Genomic DNA, 17,985 nt, shown 5'->3' with positions numbered 1-17,985 from the left:
GATACTTGGAAATCAATGATATTTGATGACTGTATGAAGAAGACAAATGTGCTGCATGAAAAATTAAGATGCAGCAAGATGGGGCTAAGTTACACTTTGTAACTTATACTGATGAATGTGTGAGCTGTAACTATAGATCATCCAATAAAAGTCCAGTCAGTCTTCCAAAGTGCAAGAGGCAAGATATTACCCGCTGCGGCACAACACTCATGGCACCAGCACATGCTAAGCACTTCCTGTCATGCTGGAAATACCTGCAGCCTTCCTCCTTAGCCCTCGCACACAGAAGTCCAGGATGTTTGGTACTGAGTAGCAGTCCATAATGGTATGAACATGAAGGATTGTGTAATCATTATGCAACCTGAGAGATCCATTTCTTGGGGGACAAACTTTATGGGTGAAGCCCAGAAACTATCAAAGGGGCAGACTATGGCAACATGTAATGTCTCATACACTGCCACTTTTGCAGCCCTAAGTAGGTCCAGCAGTAGCCAACATAGTATGTGACACACCTGTGGACTGTTCCATTCTTAATGGCACACTGTGTGATTCATTCTTGCGGGCGAATTTTTGGAGACACAGTAGAGCTTAGGCAAGCAAGTGGCACAGTACTGATCTTTTTAGAGGTGAATGGAGGCAGTGCTGTGAACCTATACGTAGATGGCAGTAGAGGTGCAGTATTAGCATGGTGTAGAGATGATGGCAAGAACTCACCATTGGATAGGTCCGGAACCAGGTGAAAGTGATGGAAAAAATCCATGCCAATAACTGGTTTTGATAAATCTGTGATTATAAATATCTAAGTGAAAACATTGTTCAAGTTGAGGTGTAGTGTGTGGATCCATGATCCATAGACCTGGATTGTCATATCATTTGCTGCACGGAGTTGGACAGGTGTGTATTCTGGCATTCAACGTGTTGAAGGGGGCAGAAAAGTACTGACATCTGAGTCAGTGTTAATGAGATGTAATTGGCCACTAATGTGGTCACATACAAACAATCTGTTTTTGTGAAAAAAGTGGGCTGGATGCAGTCCAGCCTCATCATTATGGGTGTGTAGACAGTCTGGTGAACAGTGCGAGAAGTTTTGGAAATTGCATGGTGGATTACAGTTGCAAGAAGAATAAGTATATTGTTCGTGGTACCAGGAAAAGTGATTCTTTGTGGGTGTGGCATATGGTCAGCAGTGTTCTGCACAGGTTTGGGCACAACACAGTTGTTGGTGCTCTGCACAGGTGCAGGTGTGAAATAGCTGGCAGTGCTGCACACAGGTGTGGATGGCAGGTGAGTGGGGGGTTTGTTGTTGCTGTGCAAAGGTCATAACTCCAGCTGAGCACAGGGACATCAGAATCAGCGAAAGCCAGGTGAAGTCAACTCAGCTCATTGTAGCTGGGCTGTCAGTTGTGCAGCCATCGTAGTTGCAAGTCATGCTCACCATCAATGCTGTTGACATTAGTTATATGTTGTCTATGCTGTATGGTAGTATGTATTCGATCAGCGAGTTCAAGGCATGCCTCCAAAGGTCGTGCTCATGGGCAACCATAGGCAGTTGTACTTGTGAGAGGAAGCTTCACAAACCACAAGGTGGATAAGGTGTGATCAGGCATGAGGTGGAGATCAGTCTGTGTGCCATAATTGTGATGGAGTTGTAACCTCCCCCTCACTTATCGACCTTAATGACAGTGAAAAATTAAACCGCGTGTACCTAATGGAAATTTGGGAAAGCAATCGTCACCGAAGTTAATCTGTCGGTAAAGAGGGAGGAAAGGGTTACATCTAAATGAAAGGAAAAATGCAAATGAAACTGGTGGAAATTAATTTTGAAAAGGGGTAAAGTTAATAAAGAAAGTAAATGTGCGGCCGTTATGTTAACAATTAACTAGCAGTAATTAGATATTTGAGATTTGGGGAAAATCACGGTCGCCAGTCCCAAGGACAATTACTATAGTAACTGAAAAAGAAAGGTAATTACACATATAATTAGCACTAGAAGCGTGGCAACTGAAGGTTGACACATGTAGTGTGAAAACTGAAAGTTTGTCAGAAGTAATAAATTTCGCTACACTCTGACTTAATTTAGCAAAAGAATTAATAAGACCGGAAAATCAAAAGCTAATTTAGTGACTGAAGTTAATAGTGAGCTTTCTTTCTGAAGCACATCGAATTCCAGTAAAATACGGTTAGTCTTGGACTACCTCAACAATCATTTCAAAAGCAACTTGACTCTATGCAATTTAGAAACAAGAGATTTAACTTTGAACTTGAATTAAATGATTCTGAACAATTAACAATAGTAAAATTTAGTACGTACCAAGCTGAGCTGCAGTCACAGGTAAGCTAAAATATGCTAACAAAACTCGCACTCTTAATTTGTGCTCGTGTAACCTAAATATTGTAGCCAGCTATGAATACTTTAACTGAACTTTGAAATTAAAGCAGTGAAATCTAATTATATTATTTTAATGCTGGCGTTTGAATTTCAACGACACTCGGGTTCATTTCGGAAAAGGAAGGGACCCTGCTTGGCAATGCAATTGGGACAATGAGCAACAAAGGTTCATGCTAAGTTGCTGTAATTTTGCAAGGCAAATGGAACAATTTGAAAAGCTGAGGTCTGCCATACAGTTCTGAAACTTTACGTGCTTTTAGTCTTCCTTGTTGGTTGATTGAAGGTTTGAAGCCGTCGATCGAGGAGGTGGCGACAGTCACTCATTGTCGGCCGTCGCTGTTGCAGAAGCTGGATGTTGGCGTGCCTTCTTCTCAACACGGTCACCAGACGAAACGGGCTCTTGATGTGCGCCAGCTAATGCTTCCCGTCCGCGACACCATGTCAGAAACTATCATCGCAAGTCGAGCGCAATTACATGCTGCCAAACCCCGAAAGCGCGGCAACTCGCGGGAGCTACACACAACACACCTGCTCCACTCGCTACTCCAGCCGGACTCCCTCTCTGCCCGCGCTCCACGCGACAGAGTTAACACTACCAAAGATCCTAAACACTTTTGTTCTCCACACGACCTATCGATGTATTCGTTCGATAGTATAGTTTTCCCTAGGCCAGACCCAGCGTATAAATACAAATAATCTTTACACAACAAATCAATTATACATTGACATAAATGCATAAATATATATATACAAATAGTAAAACAATTACAATATATAAAGGCACAGAAATGTCATATATTCAGGTAACAAAATAAGGAAAAAATTTACAGTACAATAGATGGAAATAGGAGGATATACATTTCCGGCGTTACACGTGCCCCACATTGTCTGAGGATGTTCGTGTAACCTAAACAGACTCAGAAAATGTCCCAAAAAAGAAACAGCGGAAATGCATATGCTCAAAACATCAACAAAATTTAGCATTTGTCTAATTAAGCATAAATCAATTTTTAGACCATAATAATTGAGTGGAGACACTCCTAATCTTATTCCACTCTGTCATCTTGCACAAAATAAAACAGGTTGATAACATTTTAAAATTCATAGAAAACATAGAAAATGGTTTAGCTATTCTAAAATTGTCAAAATTCCTAACAGTATCAAGAAATGGAATACTATTTACAAAATTAATCAGAGTACATGGTCATAAAAAACCGGTATATCAAATATGCAAATTAATAATTAATTACATAGAATACACATTTTATATAACCTTTTCATAATTATTATCTCGTCATGAGATTCCACTTAATGCTAAACAAGAAAATAATATTCAGTAGATCGAAAAAAACATAAATATTGACAGCAGAATTCTTTCACATCAGCTGTCCGGGAAGAAAAACTATTCCGCCTTTCGTACCCGCAAGTACAAAGAATGCCGAGAGCGGCACAAGAGCCGACAGCGGCACAAGAGCCGACAGCGACTCCGCCTCGCCAGTATTGTTGCGTCTGCCTTTGCGGCACGCTTGATCTCACTCGCCTGCGTAACGGCATTTCCAGAACGTTCGTTTCACTGAATTCTTTAGGAAAAACTCACTCCCGAGTAATCTCAAGGAGTCCCTTAATACTATCACAGTGGATAACTCAACACAGTCCATCATCACACGCATGTACTAGCCTGACACTTAAAACAGCGTCTAAGTACATTGGCAATGACTAGTAAAACACATACTCATGAAATTTTACAGCTAGTTACAAAATCATATTTACATTGCTTAATCTACTGTGACTCAGCTGAAAACTTAAACTAGCAGCTTGGATTTTTCAATTGATAAATAATCACTCTCTCTTAAATCATTTAGTCAAAATTAATTACTTATTAATTACAACTTCTTTAATGTCCTCTTGGTCAGGCAAAAGCATGGCAATCTAGCAAACCTTAAATCTTACACTCTATATTTACATACTGTACAAATTACCCATTGTGTGGTATTAATCGATCCTAGGTTGGTACAATTTCAAGTCTACTATATTCCATATACCTAACCGTTTTCCAGAGCTTGGATACTCTAAGCAATAAGCATTTGTGTGAGGTATACCAATGACTTTATATGGTCCATTATAAACAAACTTAAATTTAGAGATTTCATTGTCTATCTCGCTCGATTTCTCATGAGCTTTTACAAGTACTAAGTCTCCGATTGCAAACTTAGCAAAACGCGCTTTAGCGTCATGACGACGTATGCGAGCATCAGCTTTAAGCTTCATTACTTCTCGCAAACGATCTTTTTTCACACCAATAATAATGTCAATCCGTGGAGGGAATTTGATTATCTCTTCCACTAAACTTTTACTTCTGTAATCCAACAAGATTTCCTCTGGAGAAAATCCCGTCGATTCATGTCCCAAGGTGTTCATAATTCTCTCAAATACTGCTACATATTTGCCCCATGCCCTATGGTTGTGATGGCAACAGGTATGGGAAAGTCGGCCTCGTCTTTGTTCGTGTGTTACGTTTGACACACCGACTACAATACTTTCCAATTCACTTTCTACACCATTGTCAATGCCGAGGTTCCTCACATTACAGTAGTTCAAATTCATACCTACGTCAATAACATCCGGCCAGTTAACAATGTGTATAGGCTGGTATTGCCTATGCACATCGTCTCCTGCCTCGTCAAAGCTAACTACTATCGTTTTATCTTGTGACATACATGTCAAAGTTTTGCTTTCGCAATTAATCACTGCACGGTACTTTAATAGCCAATCTAACCCGATAATTACTTCCGTAGTTAAGTCTGGCACGACAACAAACTCTTGTTCAAATCGTGCCCCACATATCTCGAAGTTGACAAAAATCTGCTTTGTGACCGGTTTACTGGCCTTCCCAGTAGCACTGATAATTTTCACTCCTGTTACTGGCATAACTACGATGCCAGGTCTGTCTTTCAGTAACTCAAATATTTTCCCAGATACAGCACTCAATTCTGCACTGGTGTCAATCAACACGTTTAGTTGTAGTTCGTGCATATTAACAGACACTACTATCTGTCTACACTTGTCCTCGACTGTTTCTTTATTTTCCCATAGTAAATCCTTGTCTATATCCATGTCAGTCCAGAAACAACCATCCGGCTTTGATCCTAAATTCGGCTTATCTGGTGGCTTTTTCAGCCTCTGTTCACATACAGTTTTAATTTCAACACGTTTGTCGTGAGGCTTAGTCTGTAGCTTCGCCTCCAATACCGAAACCTTTTCCTGTAACTCGTCAACTAGTGAGTGTTGCTTTGCTATCAATTCACTAATTGCCACCTTCGTTGATTCCACTTTGGTCAGATTGATCTCATCTGCCAATCTACCTGGAAGAATGTGCCCAGTAGCATCTGAAATTACTTCCTCTGGATCTGCGCAACCCACACTGCTACCGTCTGACCGTATAACGTCAGCTCTAACCTCATACACGCTGTAATCTACATGCTTTTCTACCAATCGTTTCCGGCTATTACTAAAATTTTCGTAATCTTTCTCCTTAATACTCTCGCAATGTTTAAACTGGATGTTCGCGTCGGATGGGTCGGCTACTTCTACCACTACAACTTTCAGTAAAGTCTGCCGGTTAGGGCCAGAACTTTCCGTTACTACTTCAACATTCAACTCCTGCGGGACGAAACACGACGCATCTTGCTCGTGCTCCCCCTTAACATCAACTATTTCTAGTAAAGTCTGCCGGTTAGGGCTAGAACTTTCTATCACTTCACAATCACTATCTTCCTGCGGGACGAGACGCGGCAAATCCTGCCCGCACTCCCCATAAACACTTCTCCCGTACAGGCCCCTATAATCTCTTAGTTCGTCGTGAAAGTGACCGAACTGCCTTAACCAGACCTCATCCCTCTCTGCATCCCCTCGCTCGATGACGGACGTTTTATTCGACATCTGATCTTCTTTCAACACTTGCGAATCATTCTTAAACTCAATCTCCAGTTCCACTGTGGGTGTTACAGCTGCCACTTTATAATCGATTTCCGGAACACTGCTTAAATTGTTCTCATTGACAGTGAATGTTATTTCTACTGCCGTGTCTACAGCTGATCTACTACTTGTGGGCGCACTCCTTTCTCCTAATACTGGCACACTCTCCCGCCGTTGATTATTCCATACGGAATTTTCATAACAACGACACCTCGGTTTTCTACTGTTATTGGGCTGCCAAAATTTCTCCACGCCCGATCGGCCCCTCACCGGCGCGGCTAATGGTTTCCCTGTCTCGTCCCAGCAGATACGCTCCCCGGATGCTGCTGAGGCGGCTGATCACACCCTCTGGCGTTATTACTATTCTGTGAAGCCCGTATCACGTTAGTGTGATACTGGTTTCCGTCATTCCTGTTATTATTTGCATTGTACCGATTGTTATTACGGTCCGAACCATTATTGTTATTGCTGCCATGGTTGCAGTATGCATTATTCCCATGGTTATCGTTGTTGTGGTTGCTGTGGTACCCGTTGTTGTTACCACGGCCTCTACCACTGTTGCGATTATTGCGCCAATTGTCCTCGTCCTCAACTCTTTCCAGGAAATCATTTATTGTCCTGTAATTGCTTCCTACGTAGCATTTTGTATCATCTGGAAGCTTTTTGTAGAGTTCCCAGACTATTTTGGATTCCGTGCGGCGATCACGCAAATATTCCAACTTGCGGATCCAGCCCTCACAAAACTCCTTCATCGAGCCGCGCGAATTCGCATTGAAAGGCCTCGATACGACAAATTCGCGCCAGACACCTTGCTGTTTCTGCTCTGACCAGTATTCAGCCAGAAACAAATTTTTAAACTCGTCAAAAGTCAGGTTCATAATGTTGAGGTTTAAGCCCCAACGCTTGGCATCACCAGCCAACACATCAATAACCGCATTAATTTTTCTCTCTTCAGTCCATGATCTGGGTAAAACTCTTTCACAATTCTTAATGAAATCCGTCGGGTGTATACCGCCTTTTTTCAAGGGGTCGAACCGCTCCTCTTTCGTCAACACCTCCGAACTATGTGCACAGATTGGCACATAGCTCTGTTTTTCGTCAAGTTTCCTTTCTAATTCCGACACCCTCGTAATCACTTGGCTAGTGGTTGTCGCAAGCGCTTCCACTTCCCTCTTTTTCTCTTCGCAGGTATTAGACTGCTTCGTCACTTTGGTATCTACTTCGGATACTAAAGCCTTTAAAGTTTCCACCTTCTGTTGATCCTCTTTTCTCACTAATTGAATTTGTTCCGTCACCTTATTCTCGATGATTGGAGCAACTGCGTCTCCTACACTTTTCTCGATTCTGCTAATTTTGGAATCAAAACGAGTATTTATGCTCGCAATTTCCGCCTGAACGCCTATCATTTCCTGTTTAAGATTACCGATTTCGGTATTAATCACGACAATATTGTCTTTGATTTTATCAACTTTTGTGTTAACAACTTCAACATTGTTGTTAACAACATTAATAGCTTTGTTCTGATTGTCTAGCATTCGTTCAATTTTTTTAGACTGAGCTTCTTGCTTGGCATCCTGAGCTTCTTGCTTGGCAGTCTGAGCTTCTTGCTTGGCAGCCTGAGCTTCTTGTTTGGCAGTCTGAGCTTCTTGTTTGGCAGCCTGAGCTTCTTGCTTGGCAGCCTGATCGTCTTGCTTGGCAGACAGAGCTTTAATTTCTGCCGATTGACTCTTGATTTCTGCCGATTGACTCTTGATTTCGTTAATCAAAACATTCAATAAATCAGTTAAATTCCCGGAAACTACCGGTTTTACTTCCGTAGCGGCTTCCTCTTTAATTGTCCCCCCGTATTCGTCATCAAGGGATTCAGATTTGATTTTCATTTCCGATTCTGAAACAATTTCTAAAGTTTGGAATTCCATTTCCGCTCTTTGTTGCGTTTCGGCGGTCGCGTCTTTCATGCTAGCCGCCTGCCCCTGAACAATGGGTACCGTGGTGCGCGTTTCCCACTGTTCGACCGATTGTTCCGTATCCAAGTCTACCAAATTTTGGCAATTGTTGCCTTCACTCATTTTAATATTTTTCAATATAAATGCCAAATCTCAAATCTAATTAGGATTCCTCACACTAATATTCTCGCCGACGTATCGACCATTTCGTAACCAGTACTTTGTTACGAGATTTGCACAATGCAAAATTCGTGTCCAGAACAACCTCAAATCTGAAGATTGTCCTGTCACCAGGTTGCCATGTGTAACCTCCCCCTCACTTATCGACCTTAATGACAGTGAAAAATTAAACCGCGTGTACCTAATGGAAATTTGGGAAAGCAATCGTCACCGAAGTTAATCTGTCGGTAAAGAGGGAGGAAAGGGTTACATCTAAATGAAAGGAAAAATGCAAATGAAACTGGTGGAAATTAATTTTGAAAAGGGGTAAAGTTAATAAAGAAAGTAAATGTGCGGCTGTTACGTTAAAACAATTAACTAGCGGTAATTAGATATTTGAGATTTGGGGAAAATCATGGTCGCCAGTCCCAAGGACAATTACTATAGTAACTGAAAAAGAAAGGTAACTACACATATAATTAGCACTAGAAGCGTGGCAACTGAAGGTTGACACGTGTAGTGTGAAAACTGAAAGTTTGTCAGAAGTAATAAATTTCGCTACACTCTGACTTAATTTAGCAAAAGAATTAATAAGACTGGGAAATCAAAAGCTAATTTAGTGACTGAAGTTAATAGTGAGCTTTCTTTCTGAAGCACATCGAATTCCAGTAAAATACGGTTAGTCTTGGACTACCTCAACAATCATTTCAAAAGCAACTTGACTCTACGCAATTTAGAAACAAGAGATTTAACTTTGAACTTGAATTAAATGATTCTGAACAATTAACAATAGTAAAATTTAGTACGTACCAAGCTGAGCTGCAGTCACAGGTAAGCTAAAATATGCTAACAAAACTCGCACTCTTAATTTGTGCTCGTGTAACCTAAATATTGTAGCCAGCTATGAATACTTTAACTGAACTTTGAAATTAAAGCAGTGAAATCTAATTATATTATTTTAATGCTGGCGTTTGAATTTCAATGACACTCGGGTTCATTTCGGAAAAGGAAGGTACCCTGCTTGGCAATGCAATTGGGACAATGAGCAACAAAGGTTCATGCTAAGTTGCTGTAATTTTGCGAGGCAAATGGAACAATTTGAAAAGCTGAGGTCTGCCATACAGTTCTGAAACTTTACATGCTTTTAGTCTTCCTTGTTGGTTGATTGAAGGTTTGAAGCCGTCGATCGAGGAGGTGGCGACAGTCACTCATTGTCGGCCGTCGCTGTTGCAGAAGCTGGATGTTGGCGCGCCTTCTTCTCAACACGGTCACCAGACAAAACAGGCTCTTGATGTGTGCCAGCTAATGCTTCCCGTCCGCAACACCATGTCAGAAACTATCATCGCAAGTCGAGCGCAATTACATGCTGCCAAACCCCGAAAGCGCGGCAACTCGCGGGAGCTACACACAACACACCTGCTCCACTCGCTACTCCAGCCGGACTCCCTCTCTGCCCGCGCTCCACGCGACAGAGTTAACACTACCAAAGATCCTAAACACTTTCGTTCTCCACACGACCTATCGATGTATTCGTTCGATAGTATAGTTTTCCCTAGGCCAGACCCAGCGTATAAATACAAATAATCTTTACACAACAAATCAATTATACATCGACATAAATGCATAAATATATATATACAAATAGTAAAACAATTACAATATATAAAGGCACAGAAATGACATATATTCAGGTAACAAAATAAGGAAAAAATTTACAGTACAATAGATGGAAATAGGAGGATATGCATTTCCGGCGTTACAGAGTCTTGCTCCCTAAAACTTTGTTATAAATAATGTGAGGAATTGCTCCAGGAACCAGGTGAGGAGGTGGTGGAGTAGAGCAGTTTTCATAGTCTCATATTTGTTGTCTATCAAGTGGGAAGGTGATATCACTTGTCATCTTCATGTTCCCACATCTAGCTAAGCAGAGTGGTGAATTTTGTACCATCACTGATGACATCACTTGAATCAAAAATGTTGTCTACAATGTCAAATTTGGTTGTTGTATTCAAACAGGAGGTAGCTTGAGATGTGTTCTGTTTCTGACTGTTTGCCAAGGCAATGTTCGCAGTGGAAGAACAGCTGAGCAAGTGCCATGAGCGAGATGATGTGCAGTAGGCAATGCATCTGGCTGCATGAAGTCTGGAGTGATCAGATTCGGCATCATATGATTTATAGCTCTTTGAAAGTAAGTAGTCATGAATGCAACCAGTTGGATTCCTGTGGCTTGGAAGTAGCCCAGTTTCTGCATGAACAGGATCCTCTGCAAGATCTCATAGTACATTGTGTGCTACATACAACTGCTTTCCGTTGTTGAACACTGCAATAGCACTGTTCAGAGGATTGTCACTTTCACTTTTTATCACACAATATGAATGCAGGGTGTTATCCATAGCATCTGATGCAATGGCACAAGAATTGTTGTCTAACGGCATAATTGTGTGGCACAGTAAGAGCATGATGACAGCATTGTGGTAGCACAGTAGCTGGAAATGTTCAAATTATAAGTGAACATGGTCATCGGAAGTGTAATGCAGTGGTGTATAGCACAATATAGCACAATTTTATGAACAAAAGTAACGTACACTTCAGAGGCATCCAAACTCAACAGTCATAAGGCAAACACTAGTCAGAGAATTTTGTGTGAGGTAACAGTTGACCACCAGTGACGATGTTTGTAGACACTGTGTTCCTACAATACTAATGTACTTTTTTTTGTTTCTTTCAGATGGTTTCATGGATTTGACTGGGAAGCACTAAGGAAAGGGACAATGAGAGCTCCAATCATACCAGTGGTAAATATAAGCACAACTTTTCTGGCAGGTTTAAATTACCTCTGCAACAGTTTAAATATTTGTAGGGTTCCAACAGTTTTAAAATACCATAACACAACATCCAGTGTTTGAACATAATGATAAGACTAATAGTCACGTTTTTATTTTGTCTTTTCTCCTGGTTTCAGTTTTGAAGCTGTGAATGAATAGCAATGTTCCATTACCTAGTAGTGACTTCTATTCTTTATATTATAACACTGTCATGATTATATGTATCAATAAAGATGGTTTTTCCTTATTTTTGGTGATATTTTACTAAAAGTGTTCTGATCATTTGACTTTTGTATTACTGCAGAACTTTAGTTCAGATACCGTAGTATACCAAGAGAAAATAAAATTACTTTCTTTACAAAATTATTACTACAGAATTGCTGCAAGGTTTTGTCCAGCATCCTTTTCTTTTTCTTACATACATGAATGATTACCTAGTTCTTTGCCCTACAAGACAGTAATGTATCCCGACAATATGACTCTCACAATGAATGATCCTATCATAGACAAAGTGAGAAGAAAAACACATTGTCTACAAAAAAAAAAATGAACTAATGCAAAATAAAAACCAAAACTGAAATAATATTTTTCTTCCCACAAACTAAGTGGAAAGTGTGTGAATGTGTCAGATTACTAGAAATCATTTGGACCCATTGAAGTGGCATGGAAACAAAGACCAATTGTCCATTAAACTATCATGTATGATTTACTAGGTGAATTAAAATTTTGTGGCAGCAAGTAACACTTCAGTCTTCATATTTTTTTCTTTTCCATTCTCACTTAACTTGTGGAAGTAGTCGTGCTGGCCATATTTAAAATAACTAAAAATATTAACTCTGTACTTTCCTCTATACTTAAAGCCTGTCTCCTCTCAATTAAAAAGAGCCAATACTTTAACATACAGAGGTTATATTTAGAAATATGGAACAATGAACAGAAATAACATAAATTTAGAATATACTGGATTAAATAAGTCCAAAAATAGCCTCAAATATACTGGCAAAAAACTGTATAATAAACCACGTCTGAGAGTGAGAGATATACCATAAACTCCTTGGAGAAATATTTACTGAATCTATTAATCAACTGCTATGTTTACAAAGCAGAATAATTCTTTAACAGTGCACTATTGTAAACCATACATTTAACGGTCAACATAAAATATAAATATAATGTATAATTTTTAATGGAAACTTGTATTATTGAATACATATAAAACACACAGCATGTCCATGACCAGTCATGGATGAACAACTGAATGAAAATGAATTAAAAGAAAGTACTGGGCAATACAATGAGTTAGGTACTTCTTCGGTTTCTTGAAACTAGAGATCACTTTTTTGAGAACAAAGAGGTTAAAGAGAAAGGCAATAAAATGTATGTTCAAGTACAGGATGAGTCACTAACTGTAGCAAAGCATACTTTCATTATATAATATTCATTCTCCTAAGTAACTTAATTTTTGTCACATATGCTCCAACATCCATTTTCTTGATTATTGTTCCTTTTTACCATGACTCACAAACAAGTATCTCAAGTTCCATGTACTCAGAACAATATAACTTCCTTTAAGATAAATCCACTCCGGTATAAAATGCATAGATAAGTATCTGCCCACCTTTGACATAATTTCATTTATTTTTTAGTATGGGCTTGGTGTGACAATTACATTTTTGAATATTAATGTTTCAGATTAAAGGACCCACTGATACATCCAATTTTGATAAGTACCCTAAGACAAAAGACAATGCTCCTGATGAATTTTCTGGTTGGGACAAAGACTTCTAGGAAAATAACGCAACGATGACTATGTGCAGTTCAAGAAGTGAGTATTTTTGATATACAGTATATTTCCATTATATTTGTGGATTTTAACATAAATTAAATGTTGAACTTTTTCACGGTTTTGTTTAATATCATTAAAATTACTAAGAGACAGAAAGGCTCACTAGCACTTATCTTCAGTAAGTCCAGCTTCTGATATTGCTGCCGGCCGGTGTGGCCGTACGGTTAAAGGCGCTTCAGTCTGGAACCGCGTGACCGCTGCGGTCGCAGGTTCGAATCCTGCCTCGGGCATGGATGTGTGTGATGTCCTTAGGTTAGTTAGGTTTAATTAGTTCTAAGTTCTAGGCGACTGATGACCTCAGAAGTTAAGTCGCATAGTGCTCAGAGCCATTTGAGCCATTTTTTTCTGATATTGCCAATAAGACACTTCAAGTAGAAAATAATTCTCCTAGCTTTCACAACTATTTATTTTTTCATCAGAGTATAAAGAGAGATTATTGTAGAAGAGATTCTGACCCTAGGTTAAGAGAGATCTGCTTGTTGTGAGGAGGATGGAAGCCCAACATGAAGTCAAAGATATTCGAGAGGCTTGGAGGATGAAATTAGTACATTATTAAGAGCGCTGTGGTAGCTTAAGTTCCGAGATGACAAAAACAATGAAGTGAGAAGAAGGCTGGTTTCAAACAAGCAGAGAAAATAAAAAGTGGAAAATAATATTAAATAAGAAACACTTTATAAAGTTCTGTAAAATTATATTTATTTGGTCACGAACCAACTTTCAGCTACTTAGACCATTTTCAGGTAACAACTGAATGTCACAAACATAGATAAAATTGTGTGTAACTTACACAGATAGTAAACAATGCAAACTCCAGTTTGGAATGTGAACAATGTAGGAAAAGACAGATTGCTATTTACCATAAAAATGACATGTTAAGTTGCAGAAAGGCACAATTAAAAGACCTAAGCTTTTGGCCACAGCCTTAATCATAAATACAAAGAGAAATGCACACCATTCACTCACACAAGCAGGCACACCTCACACAGACATGACCACCAACTTGGACCAGAATGATATTGTGGTCCAAGCTGCTGGAGTTGGCAGTCATGTACATGAAGGGCGCTTGCTTGTGTGAATGAATTGTGTGTGTTTCTCTTTCTTTTTCTGATGAAGACAGTGGCTGAAAGTTTATGAGTAAGTGTCTTTTAATTGTGCCTGTCTGCATCTTGACATGTCATCTTTATGGTATAAAGTAGCAATCTATCTTTTCCTACATTGTTTACACAGATATTACATACAAAAGAGATACAAAAATGACATGTAGAGTGTCTACATAGGAAAACATATTTTTTTATGCAGAAATAGTTAAATTAGCCAAACAAGGAAAAAAGCTTTGTACGTGAAGGTATATTTACAGCTGATGAAAATTAAAGTGAATTTGTGACTAAAATTTAATTTAACAGAGGAGAAAAAGGAAATTGGCATTGGTCATTTAATACTAAGCTGGCATTCTGTGTTTGTTGATTTCCAGTAGAGCCATCTTTCTGCCATTATTAACAGAATGTAAAACTTTACATTCTACATCATATGACCAGTTTACTGTTAAAAGATATGATCAGCAAAGGTTAAATCTTTCTTTCTTATTTCCAGCTTCTCTCATGTTCGGATAACCTAATTATCATTGTTCTGCCTCACAACTTGAGACCTATATTTTGTAATATCAATAGCATATGAAAATTTTTATTCAGTAATATGGACAAACTACAATCACATGCATTTATCGTGGAAAAATATGTATTGGTCTTTCAACTGAAAATAGCTCATGTGATGTCTTCCTCTTTCTTGGCTCTACAGCTCATGATGAGCCTTGGCCTCTTCTACAATTTCCTTCCATCTCTCTCGGTCCTTTGCCAATACTCTCCAGTTTCTATAGCCCATCTTCCTAAGATCTTTGATTACTCCATCTTCCCATCTGGCTCTTGGTTGACCACATCCTCTCTGTCCTCCTGGCTTTCCTTGTAATATTCTTTTTGGTACTTCCGTATCATTCATGTGAGCCACATGTCCCGCCCACCTCAGTCTGGATGATTTCACTACCCTTCTGATGGGTTGGTCTTTGTATATGGTGTACAACTCATGGTTGTATCTCCTCCACCATCTTCCTCTTTCACAGATTGGGCCAATAATTCATCTAAGTACCTTTCTTTCAAATGCATCCAGTGTTTCTATATCTTTAGCTGTTAATGTCCAGGCTTCAGAGGCATATGTAAGCACTGGTTGTATAAATGATTTATACATAGTTAATTTCATGGTATGAGTCAGGAGCCTTGAGGATAGAAGTCTTGTTAGGGCAAAATAGGCTCTGTTGGCCAGTATTAATCACTGCTTATTTTCAAAGGAGGTATCATTTAGATGTGTAACTGTCAAGCCCAGATACTTGAAATGTTCAACTCTCTCAAATTTATAATTGCCCATTGTTATTACATTTGGCATATTTTCTCTATGTGCTTTTCCAGCTGCCATATATTTTGTTTTTTGTTCATTAATAATTAACCCCATGTTCCTACTGGCCTGTTCAAGAGCTGTAAATGTCTCCTCCATTGCTTTTTGGGTTCTTGCTATTATATCTATGTCATCTGCATAGGCCAGTATCTGCACCGATTTATAGAAGATTGTTCCTCTGTTCAGAAGGTTTGCATTTCTCATCACCTTCTCCAGTGCAGCATGCCAATGCATCCCCTTGTCGCACTCCATTTTTAATACTCAATGTGTTGGACATCATTCCTCCTATTCTTACACTACCTTGTGCTTTGCTCATTGTCATTCTCACCAGCCTTACCAACTTTCTAGAGATACCCAATTCATCTAGAGCTTGATATAACTGCTCTCTATTTATGCTATCATAAGCTGCTTTGAAATCTATAAAGAGGTGATGCGTGCCAACTCGTTATTCGTTTGTTTTTTCCAGGATTTGTCTTAAGGTGAATATTTGATCTATGGTTGACTTCCCAGGAAGGAATCCGCATTGGTACGGCCCCGTTTCCCTCTGTATGATTGGGAGTATTCTGTTGAATAGTATATTAGAGAGTATTTTATATCCCAAATTAAGTAGTGTGATCCCTCTATAATTGCCACACTCCATCTTATCTCCTTTCTTATATATGGGACATGTGATACCCTCTTTCCATTGTTTGGGCATATTCTCCTCTTCCCATATTCTGGTGACCATTTTCAAAAGGCTTTGTTCCAGCTCTCTGCCTCCTTGCTTAAAAAGTTCTGCTGGAATACCATCTGTGCCTGCCGCCTTGTTGTTTTTCAATTTCTTCATGGCAGTTTTCACTTCTTCTATATTTGGTGGGGTAGTGTTGTTGTCTGGGTCCTCTTCCTCATTCGTGTCTGTTGGTTTCTCTGGTATAGTTATTCTAGGGTTGAGGAGACTATCAAAATACCTGCGCCATCTTTCACATATTCCCTTCCCTTCACTTATTATATTCCAGGTCTCATCTTTTATTGAGCTTGTTTTGCTACCAAAAGGCTTCTGTGCCGCGTTCACCTCTCTATAGAATTTTCTTATTTCATTTTTGCTTCTCATGAGCTCCATTTCTTTGATACTTCCTTTCATCCATTCTCTCTTCTTTCTTTGGTGAGTCTTCTTTTCAAATCCTCAATTTTTCTTTGTATTCTTCAACTATCCTCCTCGTACAGTGTGATCACAGTGTCCTTCTATATGCTTTGTTCTTTTCTTCACTTACTATTTCGCATTCAGTATCAAACCATGATGGTCTTACTTGTCTTGTCCCAATTCCAAGTATCTCTCTTGCTGATGTCTCCACCGTCGTTTTTATTGCTTCCCACTGATCTTCAATTTTGTTATATTCTCCAGCATTTTCCAGAATCTGAGTTATCTTCTCCTGATACTGTTCTCTTACTTCCACTGATTCTAAAGTTGTTATATTATATTTCTGTGCCCTGGGTCGGTCTCCTTTCACTGCGTTAGATATCCTTGCCCTCACCCATGCCCATACCAGAAAATGATCTGTGTCTATGTTTGGGCCTCTGAGACTCCTCACGTCCAATAGGTCCGATTTGTGTTTCACATCTATCAACACATGGTCAATCTGGTTTACTGTGTTTCCATCCGGTGAGTTCCATGTTCCCTTATGAATTTCTTTATGTGGGAACAGTGTTGATCCTATTACCATATTTCTAGATGCTGCGAACAGCATAAGCCTTGTTCCGTTATCATTACTTGTTGCATGTTTGCTGCAGGGGCCAATTATCGGTCTATAAATCTGTTCTTTCCCCACCTGAGCATTTAGGTCTCCAGCTATTATTTTAATATCATGACCTGGGCACTCATCATATGCTCTTTCCAAAGATTGATAGAATACTTCTTTCTCTTCTTCTTTGGATTATTCTGTTGGTGCATGGGCATTAATTATGGAGTAGGTAAAGAATTTCCCCTTTATCCTGAGTGTTGATAATCTTGGACTAATGGGTGTAAACCCTATTACCAAATGCTTTAACTGATGCTGTACAACAAATCCTGTCCCCAGCTGGTGGTTTCTTTCACTGTAGCTATAGAATATATTCGCCTCTTTCTTTTCTTAAACTCCACTCCCTGTACATCTAATTTCTTGTAGTGCTATTATACTTTGCTTCAGACTCATTATTTGACCCAGCATTACTTTCAGTGCTCCTGGTCGATATAGGGATCTCACATTCCAAGTACCAATATATAGATCTCACCTACGCCTTATATTTCTCTTCTTCCTAATTTTCCCACCTTCATTTACTTGTATTCCATCCTCTTTGTCCTTTTCCATGCCAGGTCCATCTTCCTTCATCCGTCCGACTTTACTTTGTAGAAGTTTCACAACAGTTGTTTTTTACAGAGCGGGCTGT

The 17,985-nt window shown here is 39.4% G+C and overlaps 1 protein-coding gene across 1 annotated transcript in view; it reads left to right on the top strand.

The window, feature by feature from the left end:
• LOC126412303 (cGMP-dependent protein kinase, isozyme 1-like) overlaps positions 1-17,985 on the top strand; it is a 339,254-nt gene that overhangs the window by 254,756 nt on the left and 66,513 nt on the right. Inside the window, exons 13-14 of the mRNA XM_050081827.1 lie at positions 11,198-11,264; positions 12,987-13,119. Of these exons, the coding sequence (XP_049937784.1) occupies positions 11,198-11,264; positions 12,987-13,082 (163 nt within the window). The 3' untranslated portion in view covers positions 13,083-13,119. The remainder of the gene's footprint in view (positions 1-11,197; positions 11,265-12,986; positions 13,120-17,985) is intronic.

The sequence above is a fragment of the Schistocerca serialis genome, chromosome 1 (genome assembly GCF_023864345.2).
Source record: "Schistocerca serialis cubense isolate TAMUIC-IGC-003099 chromosome 1, iqSchSeri2.2, whole genome shotgun sequence".
Taxonomy (NCBI): domain Eukaryota; kingdom Metazoa; phylum Arthropoda; class Insecta; order Orthoptera; family Acrididae; genus Schistocerca; species Schistocerca serialis.
Note: the sequence above shows the minus strand (reverse complement) of the source record. Positions and strands in the feature narration are given on the sequence as shown.